Source organism: Aythya ferina, assembly GCF_964211825.1.
Source record: "Aythya ferina genome assembly, chromosome: 1".
Lineage (NCBI taxonomy): Eukaryota > Metazoa > Chordata > Aves > Anseriformes > Anatidae > Aythya > Aythya ferina.
This window is the reverse complement of record NC_140296.1, coordinates 124510724-124531197: the sequence shown is the minus strand read 5'-3', so window position 1 is coordinate 124531197 and position 20474 is coordinate 124510724. Positions and strand designations below refer to the sequence as shown.

Below are 20474 nucleotides of genomic sequence, written 5' to 3'. Positions count from 1 at the left end.
CCATGAACCCGCTGCTCGGCCCCAACCTCTTCCTGCTGCCGCAGGAGCAGCAGGGGCTGCCCGGCCCCGAGCCGCCGCCGCTGCCCTCCCCGCGCCCCGCCGAGCCCTTCGCGGCGGAGCGGGGCGCCCCGACCCCCCTCCTGCCGCCTTCCTCCTCCTCCTCCTCCTCCTCCGCCGCCCCGTTCCCCCCGCCGCCCGCCGCCATGGCCCTCCGCAACGACCTGGGCTCCAACATCAGCGTGCTGAAGACCCTCAACCTGCGGTTCCGCTGCTTCCTGGCCAAGGTCCACGAGCTGGAGCGGCGCAACCGGCAGCTGGAGAAGCAGCTGCAGCAGGCGCTGGATGAAGGCGGCCGCCCCCGCGGCCCCCCTCGCCGCGACCAGGCGGTGCAGACCGGCTTAGTGGGGCCCATCCGGCCGCTGGGTTTAGGGTTAGGGCTGGGGGGCACCCGGCCCGCCGCCCTCTGCGGCCCCGCACGGCCGCTGGGCTCCCCCGGCTGCCACCCCGGCGCCCCCGCCCAGGCGCCGCCGCCCTTGGCCGCCTCGTCCCGCTTCATGCCCGGCACCATCTGGTCCTTCTCGCAGGCTCGGAGGTTGGGGCCGGGGCCGGAGACCACCTTGGTGCAGGGCCCCGGGGTGTCCTGGATCCACCCGGACGGGGTGGGCGTGCAGATCGACACCATCACGCCCGAGATCCGGGCCCTCTACAACGTGCTGGCCAAGGTGAAGAGGGAGCGCGACGAGTACAAGCGCAGGTGAGGAGCAGGGGGTGGCTGGGGGGCTTCACCCAGCCGGGGTGGTGTGGGACAGGCTGGCAGCCTCTCCTCAGCCCTCCTCTGGAGCCTTGGCTCTGGGAAACATGAGCAAGGCAAAGCAAAAGGGATGGTGGACCCCAGAATCAGCTCTCAGCATTCGGATGTCCTCGCTCTGCTCCCAGTGTTTGAATGCCGTCGGGATGCTTTTTCTGGCTTCTCAGCCCAGTGCCAGGAGGAGAAGCGCCTTCCTAAGCGGGGACTCGAGTGGTGAAGGAATAGCGGGACGCCAGGAGCTGGGGTTTGAAAGGGGAGGGCATCTGGAGATGCTTAGGAAGGAGGAGCAGCTGGAGAGTAGGTGAGGAAGGTGAAGGCGCAGCGGGGCAGGAGCAGAGCAGGTTTGGGTAGGAAGAGGCTGCGAGGAGGAGGAGGAGAAGGAGGGCTCTGGATACATGGGCATGTGCTGAGAAACCCTTGGGTGGCTGGGTCCTCCAGGCCCTTTCCTTCCTCCCGTGCTCTCACAGCCTGGCTGGGGCTTTCCCCAGCAGTATCCATCCCACCAGGTGTTTTCAGGGCAATTGGTGAGGCTGCTCCAGGACCTGCATGCAGGGTGAGCTCAGGCAGCGAGCCGGCAGTGCTGGGTCAGGGCCTGGGGGAGAGCAGCGGGCAGGGCAGGGCAGTCACTGGCTGCTTGCTGCCCCCGTGTCTGACTCCTGAAGAGGATAAATCGCTTCATGATGCTGTAGAAGCACTTAGTGCTTAAGTGCTCACCCAAAGGAGCCAAGCACAGCGCGTTACCCAAGCGAACCATACTGCTGGCCGGTGCCTTGGGGCTGTGGGGTCTGGTGCCAAAATTGGGGCTTAGGATCTGAGATGACACCTTATGTTTTTGGCTTTATAAGGCTGAGTAGACGTGACTATTGCATGGCCAGTGCTCCAACGGCACCAAGAGAGGATTGCAGGAAGAAAGGTGGCGCCCCATCTGTCCTGCTGATCGCCTCCGCTTTTCTGTGCACCTAAGGCCTTTTTATTAAGCACGGGTCGGGTTCCTTCCCCGGGGGTGGTCTGCTCGCCTTGCGCTGCGTTTTTTGGATCAGATAGCCCGGAGCTAGTGCTGCATCAGGGCAACCTGAGCTGGGCGCGGAGCCACCTTTTTGGAAAGGGAAAGTGGAGAGAGCGCCGAAGCAGGAAGGGAGACGGCGTTTAGGTACAGCTGGGATGCCAAAGCCTCTGTCTGGGCTTGTGAGCCTGTAAGCTGCTGGGCTTGGGAGTGCCTGACTCTGTTTTGTTGGTTGGTGCTGATGAAACCTGGGAAGAAAGGAGAGCTCCTGGTGGTTGTCCCGCCTGGGAAAGCAGGTTTTGGTAAAGCCCGCTGGGGCAGTGACCGAGGCAGCGGGGACGAGCTGCCGTGGGCCAATGTTGGTGGTGGGGTCTATTTTTGGACGGTGTTACCAGGAGCTGGGAGGAAGCAGACCCCACCCCCAGACCCTTTCCTATACCGGGTCCCAAACAGGGGACGGGAGAGGAGGATCCCGTTTCCGTGCTCTTGTCTGTGCTGAGGGCCAACCCCAACGCTCCCTTTGCCTGCGCAGGAGCAGGGACTGCTGTGGGCTGCCGTGGGGACAACGTGGATGGTGGTGTCCCCAGGCAGCCATTTGCATCCTGTGTGGGTCAAGAGGCCTTTGGAGCACACACACACGCTGCAATTGCCCTCCAGCAAGGTGTGCCGCGTAGCTCAAAAATAACAGGAGAGAGGGAAACGCGCAGCTTCCAGCACCGAGTAGTCGGAGGGGCATCCAGCAGCACCAGCCTGCCATAAACATGCAGCCAGGCACCTGGTACCTGCAGTGAACAGCATTTTTAAAGGTTCTTGGGTTTGCTGCTGCCAGGACCTTGCTGTCTGCCCTCTCCCTTTGGGCACGTCACTGTGCCATGGTGGCACAGGAAGGACGCCTGTCCCCCTGGCGTGGTGATGGTGGAGCAAGGAGGCTGCGAGCCGGGGCTGTGTGGCAAAGCCTGGATCCGACCAGCAGCAACCTGGCAGAGGCTCCTGGCTGCTCCGGGCTGTGGGTGCAGTGATGCAGTCGGGTTATTATTAGGAGTGGTGCATTGCAGAACAGAAGAGGGAAACGGAGCCAGGCAGGAGGCAAGCGCGCGGGAGAGGGGTTCGTAAAAGGATGGGCATGCAGATTCCTCGCTCTCGGGGCGAACTGTTCTTGCTCTCTGCCATTAGATCAGCATTTATCTGATCTGTGCTCGTCTTCCATGGCATCCATGTGAAACGAATTCTTCCAAGGTTTTGGAAGTCCGGGCTGTACAGAGACCCAGAAGGAGGTGGAGACCCAAACAGCAGGCGAGCTCCATGCTGAGGAAGATGCTGACAATTTTTTTTTTAAATGATGGAATGCGTTTTCTCCCCTGGGACAGAGGCCTTGTTTGAGCAGTTCCCATATAAGGAAAATCATACCTTTGGACTTTCTTTTCCCCTCCCTCTTTGTCTTTTTCTTCCCGCAAAGGGATGCAAAACCCCTTTGCCTCCCCTTCTGGAGCTGTGGGATAAAACCAACGCTAGGAGCGCACCCTTTGTCCCTTATTCATAAGGAGAAGCACTGCGAGCTTAAAGAGCTTGGAAATTCATAAGTCAGGACTCGCCCAAATCATCAGATTGTCTTCTTACCCTACAATAACAAGAGCGAGGACTTTTCATGAGCTCTCTGGTTTCCTGGTCCTCAGGACTTATTTTCCATCCTTAGTGTAAGCAAGTGGGAGAAGAGGTTTTTCGTGTCCTCATGCCATTTAAAAGCTGGGGCCATCACTGCTTGCAGGCATTAAGCAGAAAGCAGAGCTCCCAGCACCAGGCAGGGCCCAGCTCTGGTTGCTTTCCCAGAGAAATCCTGCTGTCCCAGGAGAGCCGGGGGTAGGACATGCAGCACGCTGCATCGCACGGGGCAGCAGTGGGCACAGGGCACGTGCCAACCCATTTGCTCTCCCTGATTGTCATTTAGCAAACAGTAGTGCAGCCTCCCAGATGAACACGGGCCAGGCCAGCGCCGCAACACGGCCCAAGACGATGATCTCATGGCTGCAAAACACAGTGGAGTCTGCTGCTGGGTGACGTGGTCCTGGGCACCTTGCAGCTCAGCCTTCTGTGGTCTTCTGCAGAGCTTTTTGCAAAGCCTAATGCAGTTCCCACCACCCGACCCGATCAATCCGTGGGCTAACGTGGTGCAACCTGGCACAAAACCGGGCCAATCCGTCAGTCCTCCTTGCAGGATAAAAACAGTTTTTTATTCTAACCTTCACATCGAAGCGCAGCACAGCCGCGTAACATGGCCTGATACTATATCGAGTTTTGTGTTTCCAAAGGGCAGCCCCACAAATGCAGCCCCACAAATGCAGCCACGAATGTGGTGCAGGTGGGTGCAGCTCTGCAGTACCCGCAGAAGCTCCAAGCCCCTTCCCACGTGTTGCAGCTGCTGCGTGGAGCCTGCGGTTGGTGTCCCCAGCTCCCCCCACCACGGGAGCTGCTGGCCAGCCCAGCGTGAGGTCAGCGAAGAGCATTGCGGAGCTGGCTTTGTGGCCAGGAGGGCTGACGGGCGTTTGGCAGCTGTGGCTGCCTGGAAACAAACGGCAATGCATTCCTGGGCACGTCCTCCCTCCCACCCTGCTGCCACCCTCACCCCCTCCGGGATAGCTTTGGGGTGAGCAGCTGCCACCCCGTCCTCTCCAGCAGCCCGCGATGCGAGGCGGGTGGGATCTGACCCGCACGTTTCTCTCCCTAGATGGGAAGAGGAGTACACAGTGCGTGTCCAGCTTCAGGACCGAGTCACTGAGCTGCAGGAGGTGAGCATCGCCGCCCCTTTTCCCCTGCTCCCCGGCTGCCCCTCGCTGATGTGCACGTCTCTCTCCTTCTGCCCTGGGTGCAGGAAGCCCAAGAGGCTGAAGCGTGCCAAGAAGAACTGGCCATGAAGGTGGAGCAGCTCAAGGCAGAGCTTGTTGTCTTCAAGGGACTGATGAGCAATGTGAGTCTGCAGGCAGCAGCGGGTGTCTTGTGGGAGTGGTGGGGTCCAGGCTGCGGTGTGCTTCCTCAAACAGCAGACCTGTATGGAAAGGCATCTGTGCTGGCTCAGAGCCCTGTGCTGGGGCACATCACCACCAGACAGATAGAGGTGGTCCTGGGTGCAGTGAGCACCGTGGGAATGCAGGCCCAGCCCTATAACACGGGGAATTATCTTGTCAGGGGAACATGGGGGCTCTGGCTGCCGTTTACCTTGCCTAACCCTCCTCCTCTGTCCCTCCCTCGCGGTGCTGTGACGGTCACTGCGGGTTCAGAACATCACAGAGCTGGACACGAAGATCCAGGAGAAGGCCATGAAGGTGGACATGGACATCTGCCGGCGCATCGACATCACTGCCAAGCTGTGCGACGTGGCGCAGCAGCGGAACTGCGAGGACATGATCAAGATGTTTCAGGTGAGATGCGCCTGTCCCAGGCTCGGCAGCCAGCTCTGGGGAGCGGAGTTCCCAAAGGAGGTAGAAGAGACAGCAACAGGACCCCGCTAGGGGAGACGCTTGGTCACCCTGCCCCTTACTCCTCGTGGTCCCTTGCTCTCGGTCTCTCCTGGATGCTGTGCTTTGGGAGCATCAGACAAAAGGGCACGGAGAGGAGTCTGAGAGCTCCAAACGTTGCTTCAAGCGTCAGCAGGCCCCTCGACCTCTTGCCAATCTGTTGTGTTGGGCCCTGAGACACCACAGCGATAGGAGAGCAGCTGCAGGAGGGAGACAAATTTCTTGAGTGTCTGTCTCTAACTCCATCTCTCTCCTTCCCCTTCCCCTCTCCGTCATCTTCTCTGTCACTCTTCTCTGTCTCTGTCTCTTTCCTCTTTCTGGATGTTGCTGCATTTCTGTCTCTTTTTTTCCTACAGAAGCAACTGGTTAGTTTCATTCAGTTGAGAAATTGTACAAATTATAAGCTTTCTATAAGGTTGGACTGTAAATACGGACATGTTTCACTTTTTTTAGACTGTCTCTTTTTTCCCGTTTCTGTCGCTGTGTTGCCCTCTGTTTCTGGTCTAGGGTGGTGGGTGTTTTTGAGTTCTTCTGCAATAAAACCTCATTGTTTGTCTCATCAAATTCATAGAATTCATCTTTGGTTGCTTAGTTTTAATTTTGGAAAATGCTAAAGCCATATTTTATTCATTGCACCATCTTCAACCTGATCATAATAAGCCCGTCTCTCTCTCTCTCTCTCTCTCTCCTTCTTTCCTTTCTTCCTTTCTCTCTCTCTCTCTCTCTCATTCCCTGTCTTTCTGTCCCTCCGCCATTCCTTCTCCCTCCATCTCCTCTCAACTACCTACTCCCGACCTCGGACCCGGCCTCGTTTCTGTAGTCTCTGCACTTGTCTCCCGTTAAGGTCCCAGCCTCGGTGGGGCGGAAGCGGGAGCGCAAGCAGGTGAGCGATGAAGACACGTCGCTGTCAGAGAGCGATGCCTCCAGGAAGCCTGAAGAGGAGGAGGAGGATGAGACCACGGCCATGAGTATCAATGAGGAAATGCAGAGGATGCTGAACCAGCTGTGAGTGCGGCCCGGCCTCACTCTTGCAGAGAGCCTTTCCTCTGCTGTCCCACCTCCAGCAAGGTGCTTGGGCAAGCTGCCCCGCTCCCGGCGTGGTGCTGAGCCCCAGCCCCACCACCCGAGGGGCTGCATGGCCCACCCGGCTGTGGGCTGTGGCTTTGGGCTGCCCCCGGGGCCGTGCTCCCAAGGGGAGAGGCTCTGTGGTGGTGCGTGTCCTCCTGGCTCTTCTCCACCCCGCTGGGCACCAGGTTCCCCTGTGGGCACCCTGGACATGCAGGCTGGTGGCTGGGGAGGTAAGGGATGGGGGCAGTCTGCAGCTCCTGTTTCAGGGTGAGGGTGAGGTGGGAGCTCCATCAGGGCTGGCGTTTGTGCCCCGTGCCCTGTGGCTGCACCAAGGTGGGACCGACCAGCTCCTGAGCCCTCCTTGGCTGTGGGGAGGATGCTGCTCCCGGTGCCTGGTTGCACTCTGTAGCTCTGCCCTCCTGTCCCTGGGTGCTTGCAGCCCGCTCCCATCCCCACAGCCTCATGAGGATGTTTAATTTTCCCGTTAGGGCTTGCTTCAGTCCCCCCTGTGCCTTCTCCTCCATGGCAATGCCCTTGTGGGTAGCACGTGCCTGCTGAGCAGCAGTGCTGAGCCACCCTCCCTCTGTCCCTGCCCCTCCTCTCACCACTGCTCCTGGATTTTTTGAGTCACTGCCTCGTTTTGAGGCTCCTGACCATAAAGCTGGCCCCTTCCCCGTCAGCTGTCGGCTTTGGGCATGCCTGAGCTCACCCACACGCAGACATCCAAGAGCTGCAGCCCTGCCCACGAGCGGGGGCAAGGGTTTCAGCGCCAGCACAACCCCCTGCCATGCCTGTCCTCCCCGTGAGGGTGTTTCTGCCTGGTGCTGACGTGCCGTCCCCTCACCCCCAGGAGGGAATACGACTTTGAAGATGACTGTGACAGCCTCACGTGGGAGGAGACGGAAGAGACACTGCTGCTCTGGGAGGACTTCTCCGGATACGCCATTGCTGCTGCAGAGGTGCAGGGGGAGGTAACGGTGGTGCCAGCCTCCCTCTTGGGTTTTGCCCTGGGCTTGTGCTTGCTTTTTGGGGTGCTCGGTCCTGCTGGAGCCTGGGGAGGTGCTTGTTTGGTGACCAGGCTTCAGACCCCCTTTGTCCCTCAGAGGTTCATGCAGATGCTTTCTCCAGTCCCGGCTGGATCTTCAAGCTGTGCTGAGCTGTTGTGGCTCTCTCTGTCCCTCTCTGCCCACATCACATCTAGGGCAGCAACTCTGCCCAAACTGAGGCTCCAAAATCTGGCCAACGCCCCTGATGCCTTGTACCTTTGAACCTCAGTGGTCCAGTGGGGACATGTAGTGCTTGAACACACTCTGTGTGCAGGGCATCAAGGCAGCAGTTGTGTTCTCCAAAGTTTCTGGCTTTGATGAGCTTTTTTCTGGGCTGATGTGTTTGCTGTCCAGTGTGGCATGTCTCAGGTCTCTCTGCCATGTGTTGACAGGACTGATTCATGTCCTCTCTGTCACCCTGGCTATATCGCTCATGAATTTTCTTCTTTTGTTCATTGCTGCCGGTTCTCTCTCTGATCTCTCTCTCTTTCCCCTGGTTCATCACGCTGGACACTTGCCTGCCTCTAAACGTGCTTTCTGCTCTCCCCAGCAACAGGATGACAGCCTGGAGAAGGTGATCAAGGACACAGAGTCGTTGTTCAAGAGCCGTGAGAAGGAGTACCAGGAAACCATCGACCAAATAGAGGTGTGAGGAGGAGGGAGTGACAGAAGGGTGGGAAATGGGGGGAGCGGGTTTCTCCCTGGAGGATCTGGCCCTGCCCCCTGCTCTGCAGCACCCTGGGCTTATCTCTGCACCGTCTCCCTTTTGTAGCTGGAGCTGGCCACGGCCAAGAACGACATGAACCGGCACCTGCACGAATACATGGAGATGTGCAGCATGAAGCGAGGTCTGGACGTGCAGATGGAGACTTGCCGGCGGCTCATCACCCAGTCTGGGGACAGGTGAGCAGCGGGGCCGAGATACCCGTGGTAGCAGCCAGTAGCACCAGTCCTGTGTGGGGTGAGGAGAGGGCAGGTCCCGGGGCTGGGGCTGTTGGACTCCCAGTGAGCAGCCTCCGTGCATGGTGCCGTGTCTGCTGGGGCTCCTCCTGACATCGCCATGCCCTTTATCCTCTGCAGAAAGTCTCCTGCCTTCACCCCGGCCTCCACCAGCGAGTCGGCGCCCAATGAGGAGAGCGAGGAGTCCGACCGGGATCCCCCCAGCGACGCTTCCATCAGATAATGAGGGGAGGCCCCGCTCCCCCCGCCCTCCGCTCCTGGCAGGGGGGTGTCTGAGCCGCGCCTGGGAGAGACTGTCAGGGACACGGAGCTGCTGGTAAACGCCTGTCACCCCGCCTCGGGGCAGATCCGCCTGCCGCCAGGTGTCTTGCGAATGGGAATAGCTAGGTAGACCCTGTCTGGGCCGCTCGCCCTCCAGCCCTTTCTCTGTTCCTTCTCCCTGCTTCGGTTTACCTGCGGTTCGGGCAGGGTGGCCCCAAAACCTGCCACGGCGGCGCTCTCCAGGACCTGTTCCCCAGGCCCTCCAAACCCACCTCCTCCGGGCTCTGCCCCGGTGCACCTGGCCTGCCCCCTGCCCTCCTCATGCCGCGCAGGAACCGAACCCGAGCTGTGCCTCCCTGCAAACTGGACCCGACACTGGTGCCAACTGGACCAAGCCCTCGCTGCTCCCTGGGCGCTGGGGTGAGCCTGGCACCGCACCAGGCACCGCTGCTGTCCCCTCCCTGTGGGGCAGGGACACCGAGTCCCGCTCACCGTGCACTTTGCTTTGCCACGCGCGCGGTGGTGGCGCATTTGTTACAGGGGCGAGGGGTCATTAAATGGGACGGTTGCCTTTTCTACAGCTTCTCCGGGTGTGGGCTCTGACTGGGCTGCAGCAGGCACAGGGCTGCGTTGCTCCAAGCGGGGCCTCCTCTGCCCGGCCCTGCTCCCCGGGATGCTCCCGTCCCTCGGGCAGGAAGGTGCTGGCGGTGAGATCCCTCTTTGGGCAGCTACAAGGCCCTCAAAGGGCCACCTATAACGCTGGTACTGCGTGGGCCAGGCTCCAGGCTTAAAATAAAACCAAACCGAGTTGTTTTATCTGCACTGATGCCAATGGCACCTTCCTCTGATGTGTCTGCACCCCTTCACCACAGGCCAGCATCCTCACTCCAGCTTTCTCCCAATTCCTGTTTAAAAAACAAACAAAACAAAAAAAAAACACTTAGACAAAGCTGACAGCAGGCTGAGGTTGGTTGCTGAGGGGAATGACTGAGCAATACTGAGGGACGGGAGAGGTTTGTGTTCCTGTGGAGGAAACAAAGCTGAACATGGCTTGTGCCTTGCAGACCATCCTGCCTAAGAGCTGGCTCTTCTCTGCTGCGGCAGCTTTTTACCAAGGTGTCCGAGGGCATCTCCTTACCTGGCCTCAGTTCTGCATCCAACCTAGGGTGCCCCTGTCTCACCACCTCCTGTAGCCTTTACCCGTGTGGACCTTGCGCTTCCTCCTGCAGTGACGGGATGTTTTTGGGTGGGAGAAGTACCCTGCTGAGAGGCAGTGTTTTGCAGGGTCGTCTGCAGATCAGCGGACCTGGGCTGCACAGCAAAAGCAGGTGAAGCTCCAGAGAAAAACACCTCTTGCAAAAGGCCCCGAAGGGAAGATAAAGTAGATCACAGTAGAGTTTTTTTGGATCACCCGTAAGATTAGGTAAGGTAGATAAAATACGGGCTGGGGGAATGCAATAATTTACCTTCCCAGGTTTGGCTTGCGTAACTAACGCTGTCGTGCACACGAGCACCTGAGCATTTGCACGTCACGATGCAGAGGGTCGGCGTTTAAGCAGGGTGAGGTCCTCCCCGCGTGGCTGCAAGACGTGTTACAGCACGTGTTGGTGTTGCGGCGTACGTAAAGCTGTCTGGTTAGGCCTGGTTCCTGGGGGTGGGAGGGTGAGGCTGTGCCAGCTGCAAGGAAACCTCCGGGCCAGGGCACTGCTGCTGGGATGGGGACACTGTGGTTCGTTAGCTGATGGTCTGCTGCTGCTGCTGGGATCAGTGCCACGCTCACCTCTCACCGAGAAGATGGGAGAATGTTTGATGCATGCAGCAGTGTGCTTAATGCCAGCACAGGGGTGCTCCCCTCCTGCCCTTGCAATACGCAGTTGCACAGACAGGAGGTCTCGGGAGAGACTGGGCATTCACCCTCGTGGCCTTACCTCCACGCCACCTTCCCTGGTTCTTTCCATTTCTTTTCCTCTTGCCTTTTATCTTTTCTTCCTAAAAGAACTGAAAACAGACCAAATACTTTAATCCGTGGTTTTTCTTTTGAGTGATGATGCCTCACACGCAGTAGCTCAAAGATCGCTTTCTGTCCTGCCCGAAGGCTCTTGTGGTTCATGCAAATCCCCTTTCCCATATATTTCCTTGCAGCATTTTCTGCTCTCTCTCTGATGTGGAGATCTCTATGACTAGCTGGCAAAGTCTGTCTCTCCCCGTGTGTAATCCATGGCATGCATATCTTGGCCTCTGATCTGTCTGTGCTGCTTAAGAAATCCACTACTCTAAAGAATGTATGCTGAGAGATTTCAAGCATGAAGAGTAGAAGGACCAACATCTCTGCCTCTAGAAATCATTGCCCAGATGAGCACCTGGTGCTGTCAGACACCCGTGCACCAGGGCGCATGGGTATCCCAGTCCCACACTACTTGTCAGAATCTCATTTGCAGTGAAACTGAGATGTCTCCATCACGTTTCTGCAAGATGATGTCCTTTGGTGAACTGCATTGCTGGTCACAGGTTCTGATCCTCACCAGTATGGAAGCTCATGAGATCTCGCTGGCAGGACATGCAACGCTGATCCTTTCCCTCTGTGACTTCTCAGCATGGGAAGCACAGCCCAAAGCCTCTGGTGGTGGTTGGACAATCTCCCCTGCATCTGCCTATCCTTCAGTAGTGACTCCACATCTTTGATGTTGGATATGAGGAGATGTGGATCTTCTATTTATATAACCCTACTCTGTAGGCTCCTCTCTGTTCCTCTTGGGGAATGCTAGCATGCTTTCTCTGGAACTGTGGTATCTAGGAACTGTTCAGCACTGTGTTGCTTCTTGATGCCCCAGCCTCACCCCTCTTCCAGGACACCTCGCTGCAGCGCTGACAAGAAGCAGTATCAGAAGAAATTGTCTAGGGGAGACCCAGGTCTTAGCTACTTAGTCTTTGTGGACACCTGCAGTCATCTCATAGGGAATAATCATGAGTCTCGTTTATCCTCAGACCACAACCCATTGAAAATCTTTGTTTGGCCTAAGCTTTCTCAAAATCTTGGTTGCAGGGGCAGCTTGTTGGTGGATGGAGGGGGCCTTTTCCTATCCTGGACCCAGCAGATGAGTTGATGAAATGAATGTTGGAGGAGCAGGTCAGTCACACTCTCCAGCTGACCCTGCTCACCTGGGAACATGTAGCAGCTGAGCCTAATCTACTCCCTAGAGCACCAGAGTGGACCTTGGCATGCAGAGGATGAAGTCCTATCTCAGCATCCACGTATTAATGTGAATGTTTATCGCCTAAGTACAGTCCAAGCACGGATGTGTCTTACTGAATGGGGTCGCGTGGAAGGATGCATCTGGGCCAGTCCTGCCAGCATCCATCTCAGGACCCTTCAGATGTGACTGCTGTCTGGTCATCTACATGACCATCTATCAAAGACCATGGTTTTACAATTGTGTCTCTGGATTGGTGTTGGAGCCCTCCCACTGAGTATTTAGGAAGGCTGGTTCAGCTTGCCCACACTGTGGAAGTCCGTGTTGGTGCAGAATCACTGTGGCAGCCTGGGAACGTGCCAGTGTTTGCTATGGCTTCTCCCTCTCCAACATTTGGACTGTTGGTGAGGACAGGTGCAAGTATTTAACAGCAGTGGGAGTGGCATGAAAATCATCCCTCGATACAAAAGCTGGGACATATCCACTTGGTCAGCATCCTGTCTCCATAAGGCACCAGGGGAGACTGCCAGCCTTTGAGCTGGAGGGAAGGATGCAGTTCTCTGCCTTGGCTGCTGTGCTCTGTGCTTGCTGTGTTGAGATCAGCCTCTTGGCGAGGCGCTTCAACAAACAATGCCAGGCATTTTGCTGTAAGGCAGGACTAAGCCCCGTCTCCCTGCTGATTGCCTTTCTGATCCAGTGGCAGGCAGAGTGGCCTCTCCTTCCTCTTCCCTCTTTCACGTGAAAGGTGAATTTTCATACCAAAGACACCGGCTGTCCAGACAGGGCAACTATCATGAAGAGTTCCTTCATGAGGACTAACAGATTTCCCTACAGAGAGGTCAGGGAGCATCACGCTTCTTGCACCTCATCACGGGGATGGGGGATGTTCTTCCAGGCTCTAGGAAGGGTTCAGTCACCCAACCACTACACAGCCCAGGTAATTTTTCCTTCTGTTAAGCAGGTCTGAGCCCTCTCCCTCCCTTTGCTCATTCCTGGGTCCCATCTATCTTAGATCATACCTCAGAACTGAAAAAGCCTCTTGTCTGTCTGTTCAGCTGTCTGGTGGTGCTTTCCACCCAGCAACCTTCTGCTGGAGGCTCTGTCCCTGCCCCATGAGTCAGCTTTGTGTGAGATAGCTTTTCCCTGTTTTAGGATCCCTTTAATGGTCCTAAATGTGGTGCTGACAGCCTTCACTGGAGCAGCTTTTCATTCCCTGGTAACCTGTGTAGTGTTCTATTTATCTCGTTCTTGTGCTAAGCTAGGAGGGCAGGAGCAATTAAAGCTGCATAAATACTTGCTCTTGCTTCTACATTCAAGCTAGGAGATTGGCTTTCCTGAGCCTCATACCTCTGCTGCAAAACTCTTTCTATGTTTAGGTGGCGGTGGTGATCTTCTAAGGAGAGATCTGCCTGCCAGCTCTGAAGAAGAGCTGAGAATAGATGGCAGGCCTTGTTTGAAATCCTGCTGTGAGGCAGCCAAGGTGGAGCTAGGCCAGAAGATAAACCCCCACCAGAGCCTTGGCTGTGTCAGCAGCTCTGTCGATTCCAGCTGCAGTCGAGTGATCCTAAGAGCATCCAAGGGTGGTGCAGACTCGTGCTGAGGCTTTCTACACGAAGAACTCCACTTCTACATGAAGAGAGGTCAGAATTAACTCAGAACACAGTGGAGTGCTGTCTCCTTGGGGATTCATCTTATGATGCATGGGCAGGCTCACGAAATCATCTGACAAGCCCCTGCTGGTGGTGATTAATGCTGGGAACAATTGGTAAGGCAGCAAGGAGGACTGGATGGGCTACAGGCAGCTTAAGGGAAGTTCAGTCACCATTGGAAATCTTCCAAAGGAAGTATGAGACTATGAGAACTGTTCTAGATGTGAATTTGTTAAATGATTGGGTCATTTTTGCTTGGGACATGAGCAAGGAGAGGATGCTATAGGCCCCCTGACAGAAAGGGTGTAGATTTTATAACTTGGGAAGCAGCTACAATAGCCAGGAAGATACTAAGGAAATGCTATGGAAAAGGGGTTCTAGCAGCTGCTAAAAGATGGCACAATCAAGTTGAATCAATATTACAACACATGGGAAGAGGCAACAATTTAAGCTTCTGCAGAAGACAGTGCATCTGGGCAACATGCAAGAGGAAGTAAGAGTTCTCAGGACAGGAAGAAATGTGATTAACTGACATTTTTTAAGTTCAACATCACATCACAGAACTCCCAGCTCACCAGTCTAACCCACTGGTAAAGGTGGAGTAGGGAAGGGCAATCATGAATTGCAGTTGCAAGCTGTGCTAAAAACCACATTCCCTCTAGAGCCAACAGTAAAAACACTATGATCTGACACACACGTTCATTAAGGCATTGGAAGGTTTTTTGTATAATCCTCAGTCACCAAACAAAACACAGTGATTTATTTCTTAAGTACCTCGCTGCTTCAAGTGAAAAGGAAAATTATGTTGTCATGGGAGACTTTGGATGGGAATACTAAAGAATATGCTATGCCACGGGGAGCTTCTCAGCAAGTTACAAATAATGGCATGCCCAAGTAAGGCAATGATTTTACATGCCCTTATGACAGATGAAGATTGAGTTAGAATTTGTGGTTGCCTAAAGACAAGGAATTGAGTGAGAAACAAATCAAGATATCACCCAGGACAAAAATATCACAACAGAGAACTGTGCGGTATTATATAGCCTTTTCTTACAGTGGAATTATTTAGGAGAAGTATCAGGAAACTGTGATTTAAGTGGAAGATCCTTGGGAAGATGAGAGGTTTTTTTTTCAGTTATCTGAAAATCTGTGATTTAGTATGCATGAGAAGATAGCTTTCAGTAAAACAATTCCATGACTAAGTGGCCATGTGATAGTAGTACTTGAAAATAATTAATAAAAGTAATAAAAAAAAATTACCTCAATTAATAAAAATAAAATAAACATTGTAACAACTGCAGTGATTGTGTGTGGAGGAAGACAAATACAGGGATGACAAAATAATTGAGCTGTATAAAAAAAAGTTACATGAGTGGCTGATGACCTCAAGAATAAATACCTAAAATACCTATAGGTGGATATCTAAGGATGCTAACACATTGTTCTAGTTATATTTAAAGGAAAATCAATCCTTGCAGTAATATAAGCCTTTTTCTTGATGGGGATTAAAAAAAAAAAAAAAAAAAGCCCTAAATGAAGAAAAAAAAAAAGGAAGTACTCATCAGATATGTCTGTTCTATATTTGTAAAGAGCAGAACGTGGTCATAGGGGAATTAAGCACTTTCTAAGCCAGTAGTAATTAAGGCGAATTCTTGATAGGATCTTCTCAGGATGAACACTTTCACTTTTCCAGGTACAGGTGACCTAGAGCACTCTGATGGGGAGAAATGCATGGGGTGCTGTGGTGTGAACAAGCCACTACACAATGCCTGAGGCTGCTTGAGGGAGATGGAGTGAGTGACCCTGGAAAACAAACAAACAAACAAACAAACAAAACAAAACAAAACAAAACAAAACAAAAAAAAAACAAAAAAAAAAAACATAGTGTTGTTGCAGCTGCTTTCCTGCAAACATCATTTTAGAAAGCGCCCTAATCTCGTTGGTGATGAAAAAGTGCTGGCTGCTGAAATTCATGGTTTGTTGATGTCAATTCTTAAATGAAGTGGGGAAGATCCATTTAAAAATGACTGGGCAGATGGGTGAACAAATTACCTAAGTGGTGAGCCTGGCAGCCCACATATGGAAACCGATGAGAAACCAGTGGGGAGGAAGGTAAAAATCAGGAAATGATGGAAGAAGTCTGCATGGACATGGAGGGAGAAGAAGCTGATAGACAAATCTGCTACCATTTTAGTCCCAAAAGGGGTAAATGCCTCAAACTAAATGCTGAGAGGCATTGAAATATAATTTCATAATTTAAGTTTTTAAATAGGGCTAAAACAGGCTCTGTTATCATACATATATAGTCAATATGTAAGCTATGCATGGATAAATCTAAGAGCAAGGAATAATAGTGTTTGACTGTACCTGGGACAACAGGAGCTCTGGAAAGACTGAGGCAGCAGCAGCCTGATGTGAGTTCTCAGCCAGCTGTCTTTAAACATCTTTTATTCCTGTTTGGCGTTGGTGTGTTTTGTCCAGGTTACCATCACGTTTTGTAGTAGTTGGAGCAAAGAGGCCTAACTCTGATTCCAGGCTGGAGAAAAATGTGCTGAGTGAAAAGTTTAGTCTCTTTAGCTCCTCAAAAAAGGATAAATGACAGTTTTTGCCCATGAGGATGATCTATATGGCTGTTTAATCAGGCTGAGAAAGGCATACAAGGACTATGAGGAGCTGGGGAGACTGGAGGCATTCAGTGAAATGTCAGCATGCCCTTAGGGTAACCAAAAAGCTGGAGATTACAAACTACCTTTAAAAGGTTTGGCCACTCTTATCCTTTCTAAATCCACTTGCTCTTCAACACGTGAGTTGTTCTTACTAGCAATCACATTGACAAATGCATCCAAGGGTGCAAACAGACCTCGGAGGCATAGTTTATTGCAATGAAAGCAACACGGAGCCTACCCCACTGCTTCACTGTCAACCAGGTGCTGACCATGCTGGGCTTCAGCTGAATTGTCTTATACAGAGGTAAAACTGATACTTCTCTCTACTTTCTGGACTCTTTGGTGAGCCTTTCTAAAAATCTGCCATCACATCTGTAAATTTCTATTCCTTTGCTGTCAGGTCTGGTGTGCATAATGAATTGCAGCTTAGTTAACTGTTGAGCTGTTTCATGCCCCAAACCATCTGAGATTTGCACTTGGTACTGACAGGTTGCTGCTCCATATCGTGGAGATATTCTCAAGTCCTGACACTTCAGTTGGCAATGGTGTCTTTGTCTCACCTCTGCTGAGGGAAAAATCTGGGAATACCCCTACATGGCAACAACATCGCTTGTACTTTTCTACAGTGGCCTTCCCTAAATGTTCCCATTCCATCTTACGGCTCTTTGGCAGCTTTCCTGTGTCTGAGATGCATTTGAAAAAGGTTTTAATACTACCTTTTTTATTTGTCACATATTTTCCTTAAAACCTGCCCTTTTTAGGCTCTTTAAAATTTAATTTGCTATTATTTATGAGTTTTTCTTCTGTTTTCATTTGACTACTGCAACTGCTCTTTGAAGGCTGTCTCTTTGAATCTTATGCAGTAAAGTATAACACATTACTATTGTTTCTTCTAGGAGATGTACATTTAATTGAAAATAATTCCCTTGAGAAGATAAGATGCCACTGCTATAGTAAGATAATACATGGAGGTAAGTTAGCTGTGCCATAGTAAGGAATTATATTCAGCTCACAAGAGTAAGCAACAAATTATTTGGTTTTGCAGTGTATATAAATAAGATTGCCAAAATGTAGGCAGCTTGTTTTTGGTGAAACGCCTGCTTTTTGTGAGTGACTGTGCACACAGCACTGTTTGTGTACCACGACTAAGCTGTGAACCTGTGTTTTGTGAATGGCATCTGTTACAAAGAAGAGTTTGGAACGTTGTCATTTAAGGTGTTTGTCTCGTACCAATGTCCAATACGTGCGTTGCCTCATAGTCTTTTCTATCCGAGACCTGTATCTTCCTTGCACAGATCTTTTTTATTGATTTGATCAGCCACTAGTTTACTTGAGAATTGGACGTAGTTTGAGTGGCCAAAGCTGCTTTTTTTTTTTTTTTTTTTTTTTTAACTGTGCTTAATGCAGTTGCCATTTTGTTGTGCTATTTGCATAGCATGAATTAGTTTCCACAACTGCTCAAGCTGATTTTCACTACACAACATTTTGCTTAAGGCTGAATTTTCCTGCTGACATCTTCAGAAGGTGGTTTGAGGACTACTCCAGCCATGTCTTGGGGAGTGATGCGTGTGTGATAGTGTGTGCAAACGCCAGCAATGCATTAAATTATTTTAACATTTAAAATTGCCATAAAAGGGCATTTTCCTCTAACAGCACTGCTAATTACCATACCGCACCTTCATTTGAATTTCCTCTGTCTTAAAAAAAGACTAAAAAAAAAAAATAATTTGCAGTTGACCACCCCTAGAAATGATTGGCTGCCAGAGATATCCCTTGGGTCGGCTGGCGTGCTTTGTGTCAGCACAACCCTGCAGAAGACTGAACCCGTCTCGCAGGTATCTCTCCCTCCCAGAAGTTCATAGACCAGCGTGGTTTCTGGCTAACTAACCATAGCTGTTCTTGGAGCCGGTTTGTCCTGGCAGAGTGGCATGATTGCTTCTAGCTCCTTTGCTGAGCAAGAACCTCTTTATGGCAGTCCAAGAGCCTGACTCCCCTGAGCAATCGTTTCTATGAGTTTTCCTTCGAACTGTTTTACGAGCAAACCTAGAGCTCCTCTGCATAGTCAGAAACTCTTTTGCAGCATAAGAGTCAGCCGCAACAGCAGAGCTTCCTTCTTAATCCCAATGGCAATCTTTCAAATTGGCAATATACATATATGTATTTAATCCATTTTTTACAACGGTAAAAACTGCAGTTTGCTGGACAGTGTGGCACCGGTGGTGGCTAGACACTGAGCTAGATTTTCCATCTGTCCGGAGGGGCCTTGCTGTGGTGCCATCTGCAGGCACGGTGTCCGGATGTAAAATGCAGATTTGGAGGAAGGAGCTAGGGAGCTGGTAGGATGATTCAGGAAACTGAGCCCTCCAGGCGGTCTAAGGGCTGCACGGCTTTATTTGTCAAGCTGTTTCTCACTATTTCCATACAAGAGCACCCGTGTTTTAAATTCTGTGGTTCCCAGCTTGCTCCCCCTAGCTGCCTGTATCATTCTTCAAGGAAGATTATAAACTGGTTGAAATAGCATTTTAATGAAAACAGAACGAAACTTTCTATCTGAAACGTACACAGCAATTGCTGTTCCTCAGAACAACAGGTACTCTTCCTCCACTCCCTACTCTACCCCACCTCCCAGGTGGTATTAATTTGCTCTCGCTCCCACAGTAATTTGACTCTTGATAAATAACGAGATCTCTGCTCTGGGTGAATTTTTCAGGCAGCTTTAGCTTGCTCAGGAAATATAAGACTTCTTAGATGAAAAACTACCTTACAACCAGGCTATTCAGTTCAAAAATACCTTAATATCTTTGTTTTACGTGGAAAAAAAGAGGCAACTCCCCCTCAAGGTGTTTGCCTCCCAGCATTTTCATGTCATCAAAGGAGCCCGCTGGCACACACACAAGTATGCAGCAGTAGCACACAGGCCAGCCATTCAAAGCACCCAAGCACAGCAATTTAAGACAGGATGGGACCCACGCAGGGCATGCTTGGAAGCCTGAGAGAGCCACAGGCTAACCCGCTCCATGGCAGAAACCCTCCAACACAGGCAGGCTGCCTCTGGTGAGCCCCAGCACAACCAAAAACCATCTGGCAGCTGAAATTTATCTTCAGAGCTACCTAAAGCTCCAGCAGGGCTGTTTACAGGATAAGTCAGGTATTGCTGCTGTCCCAAAGCTAACAAGCTGCTCAGAGCCCCGGTTCGTACTGTAAGGTTGAATAACCTGCCTTTGGCCTATTTTCCCTAAGCAAAGCAAATTGGAGTCATTGCCCCCAGTCCAGTAAACATTTAGTTTTCACACAGCTATACCACTGGAGATGAGCAGCTCCAGGAAACTCTGTTCCAGCCCAAACCCTTGCTCCAGGATCAGGCTCTAAAAGCAGCTGGGCTCCAGACAGCAGTTCCAACCCTGCCTCCCACACAGACAGCAACACGCACCCTCTGATACAGCTCACAGCCCTGGTAAATTTAATAGGAAAGGAGTGTCACAGCCTTGGTGGCAGTGCATTGCTTATCTACCCTACCACTCACAGGTCAGGGAAGGCTCAGCTCCTGCTCTGCTTCCAGGAAGAGGTTCTGCAGCTCCTGGCAGGGGGCTGATACTTGCAGAGATTTAGTACTCGAGCTTGCCTGCAACTGCCGCTCCTGCAAGTCAGGGCCGTGCTTAATTCTAGCTACCTCCACAGGCCTCCCCCAGGGCAATTTGATTCACTTTAAGCTCTGTAAAAGTGAATGAAAAATCCTCTTTGTAACTTTGCTAGTAAAGAAGGGGGAAGAGAAACTGCTTTCTGTGCCATTTTGCCAAATCAAATGGAGCCAAGTCATTTCTCAGCACTCCATTCTGCATGCACCCATCAGACAAGCAAATCCAGAGAGCTGGGAGATGGAGAAGCAGAGCTGCTTTCCATTCTACCACAGCCTTGCCGTTCTTGCAGTCCCAGCCCTGCACCACACCTTATTTTGGCTCGGGGGCAGAAGTCCCACCCCTCCCCACAGGCATGGGTAGCTCATCAGCCCACATACCGCAGCTCCCCAGGCAGGAGCCACGCACTCGGTGAAGCTGGGCGCTTGCTGTTCCTTACAGATCACGTCTCCCAGGACTGCTCCGTGCCCATGCATGACCAGAGCTGTCCAAACCACCAGCTGGCATTCCCCCCACCTCTGCTGCCTGGATTCATGGCCTTGACAGGCTGTCAGCATAGGACTGGGCACAGAACACTATAGAGCACTTGTTAGAGCTGGCCCAGCAGTTGTGCTGGGCTGGCAGGCACCTAACAGTTGCTGAATTCCTTCTGATTCCCCACTAAGACAGACAAGGCAC

General features: G+C 52.3%; 1 protein-coding gene across 5 annotated transcripts; it reads left to right on the top strand.

Moving 5' to 3' along the window:
• On the top strand, nucleotides 1-10068 carry IFFO1 (intermediate filament family orphan 1). Of its 5 annotated transcripts, XR_014686382.1 has the most exons (10): nucleotides 1-754; nucleotides 4534-4594; nucleotides 4678-4773; nucleotides 5084-5224; nucleotides 6141-6325; nucleotides 7239-7359; nucleotides 7985-8080; nucleotides 8207-8337; nucleotides 8515-8710; nucleotides 9940-10068. XR_014686382.1 is itself a non-coding variant. In XM_084501517.1 (9 exons), the coding sequence occupies exons 1-9, from the start codon at nucleotides 3-5 to the stop codon at nucleotides 8615-8617; spliced, it is 1650 nt and encodes a 549-aa protein (XP_084357643.1). In that variant the 5' UTR covers nucleotides 1-2; the 3' UTR covers nucleotides 8618-9477. The 5 variants fall into 5 exon arrangements, 4 of the variants coding, with proteins under 4 accessions (XP_084357643.1, XP_084357642.1, XP_084357641.1 ...); XM_084501517.1 differs by lacking the exon at nucleotides 9940-10068 and having other exon boundaries at nucleotides 6165-6325; nucleotides 7239-7347; nucleotides 8515-9477; XM_084501516.1 differs by lacking the exon at nucleotides 9940-10068 and having other exon boundaries at nucleotides 6165-6325; nucleotides 8515-9477.
• The last annotated feature ends 10406 nt before the right edge of the window (nucleotides 10069-20474 follow it).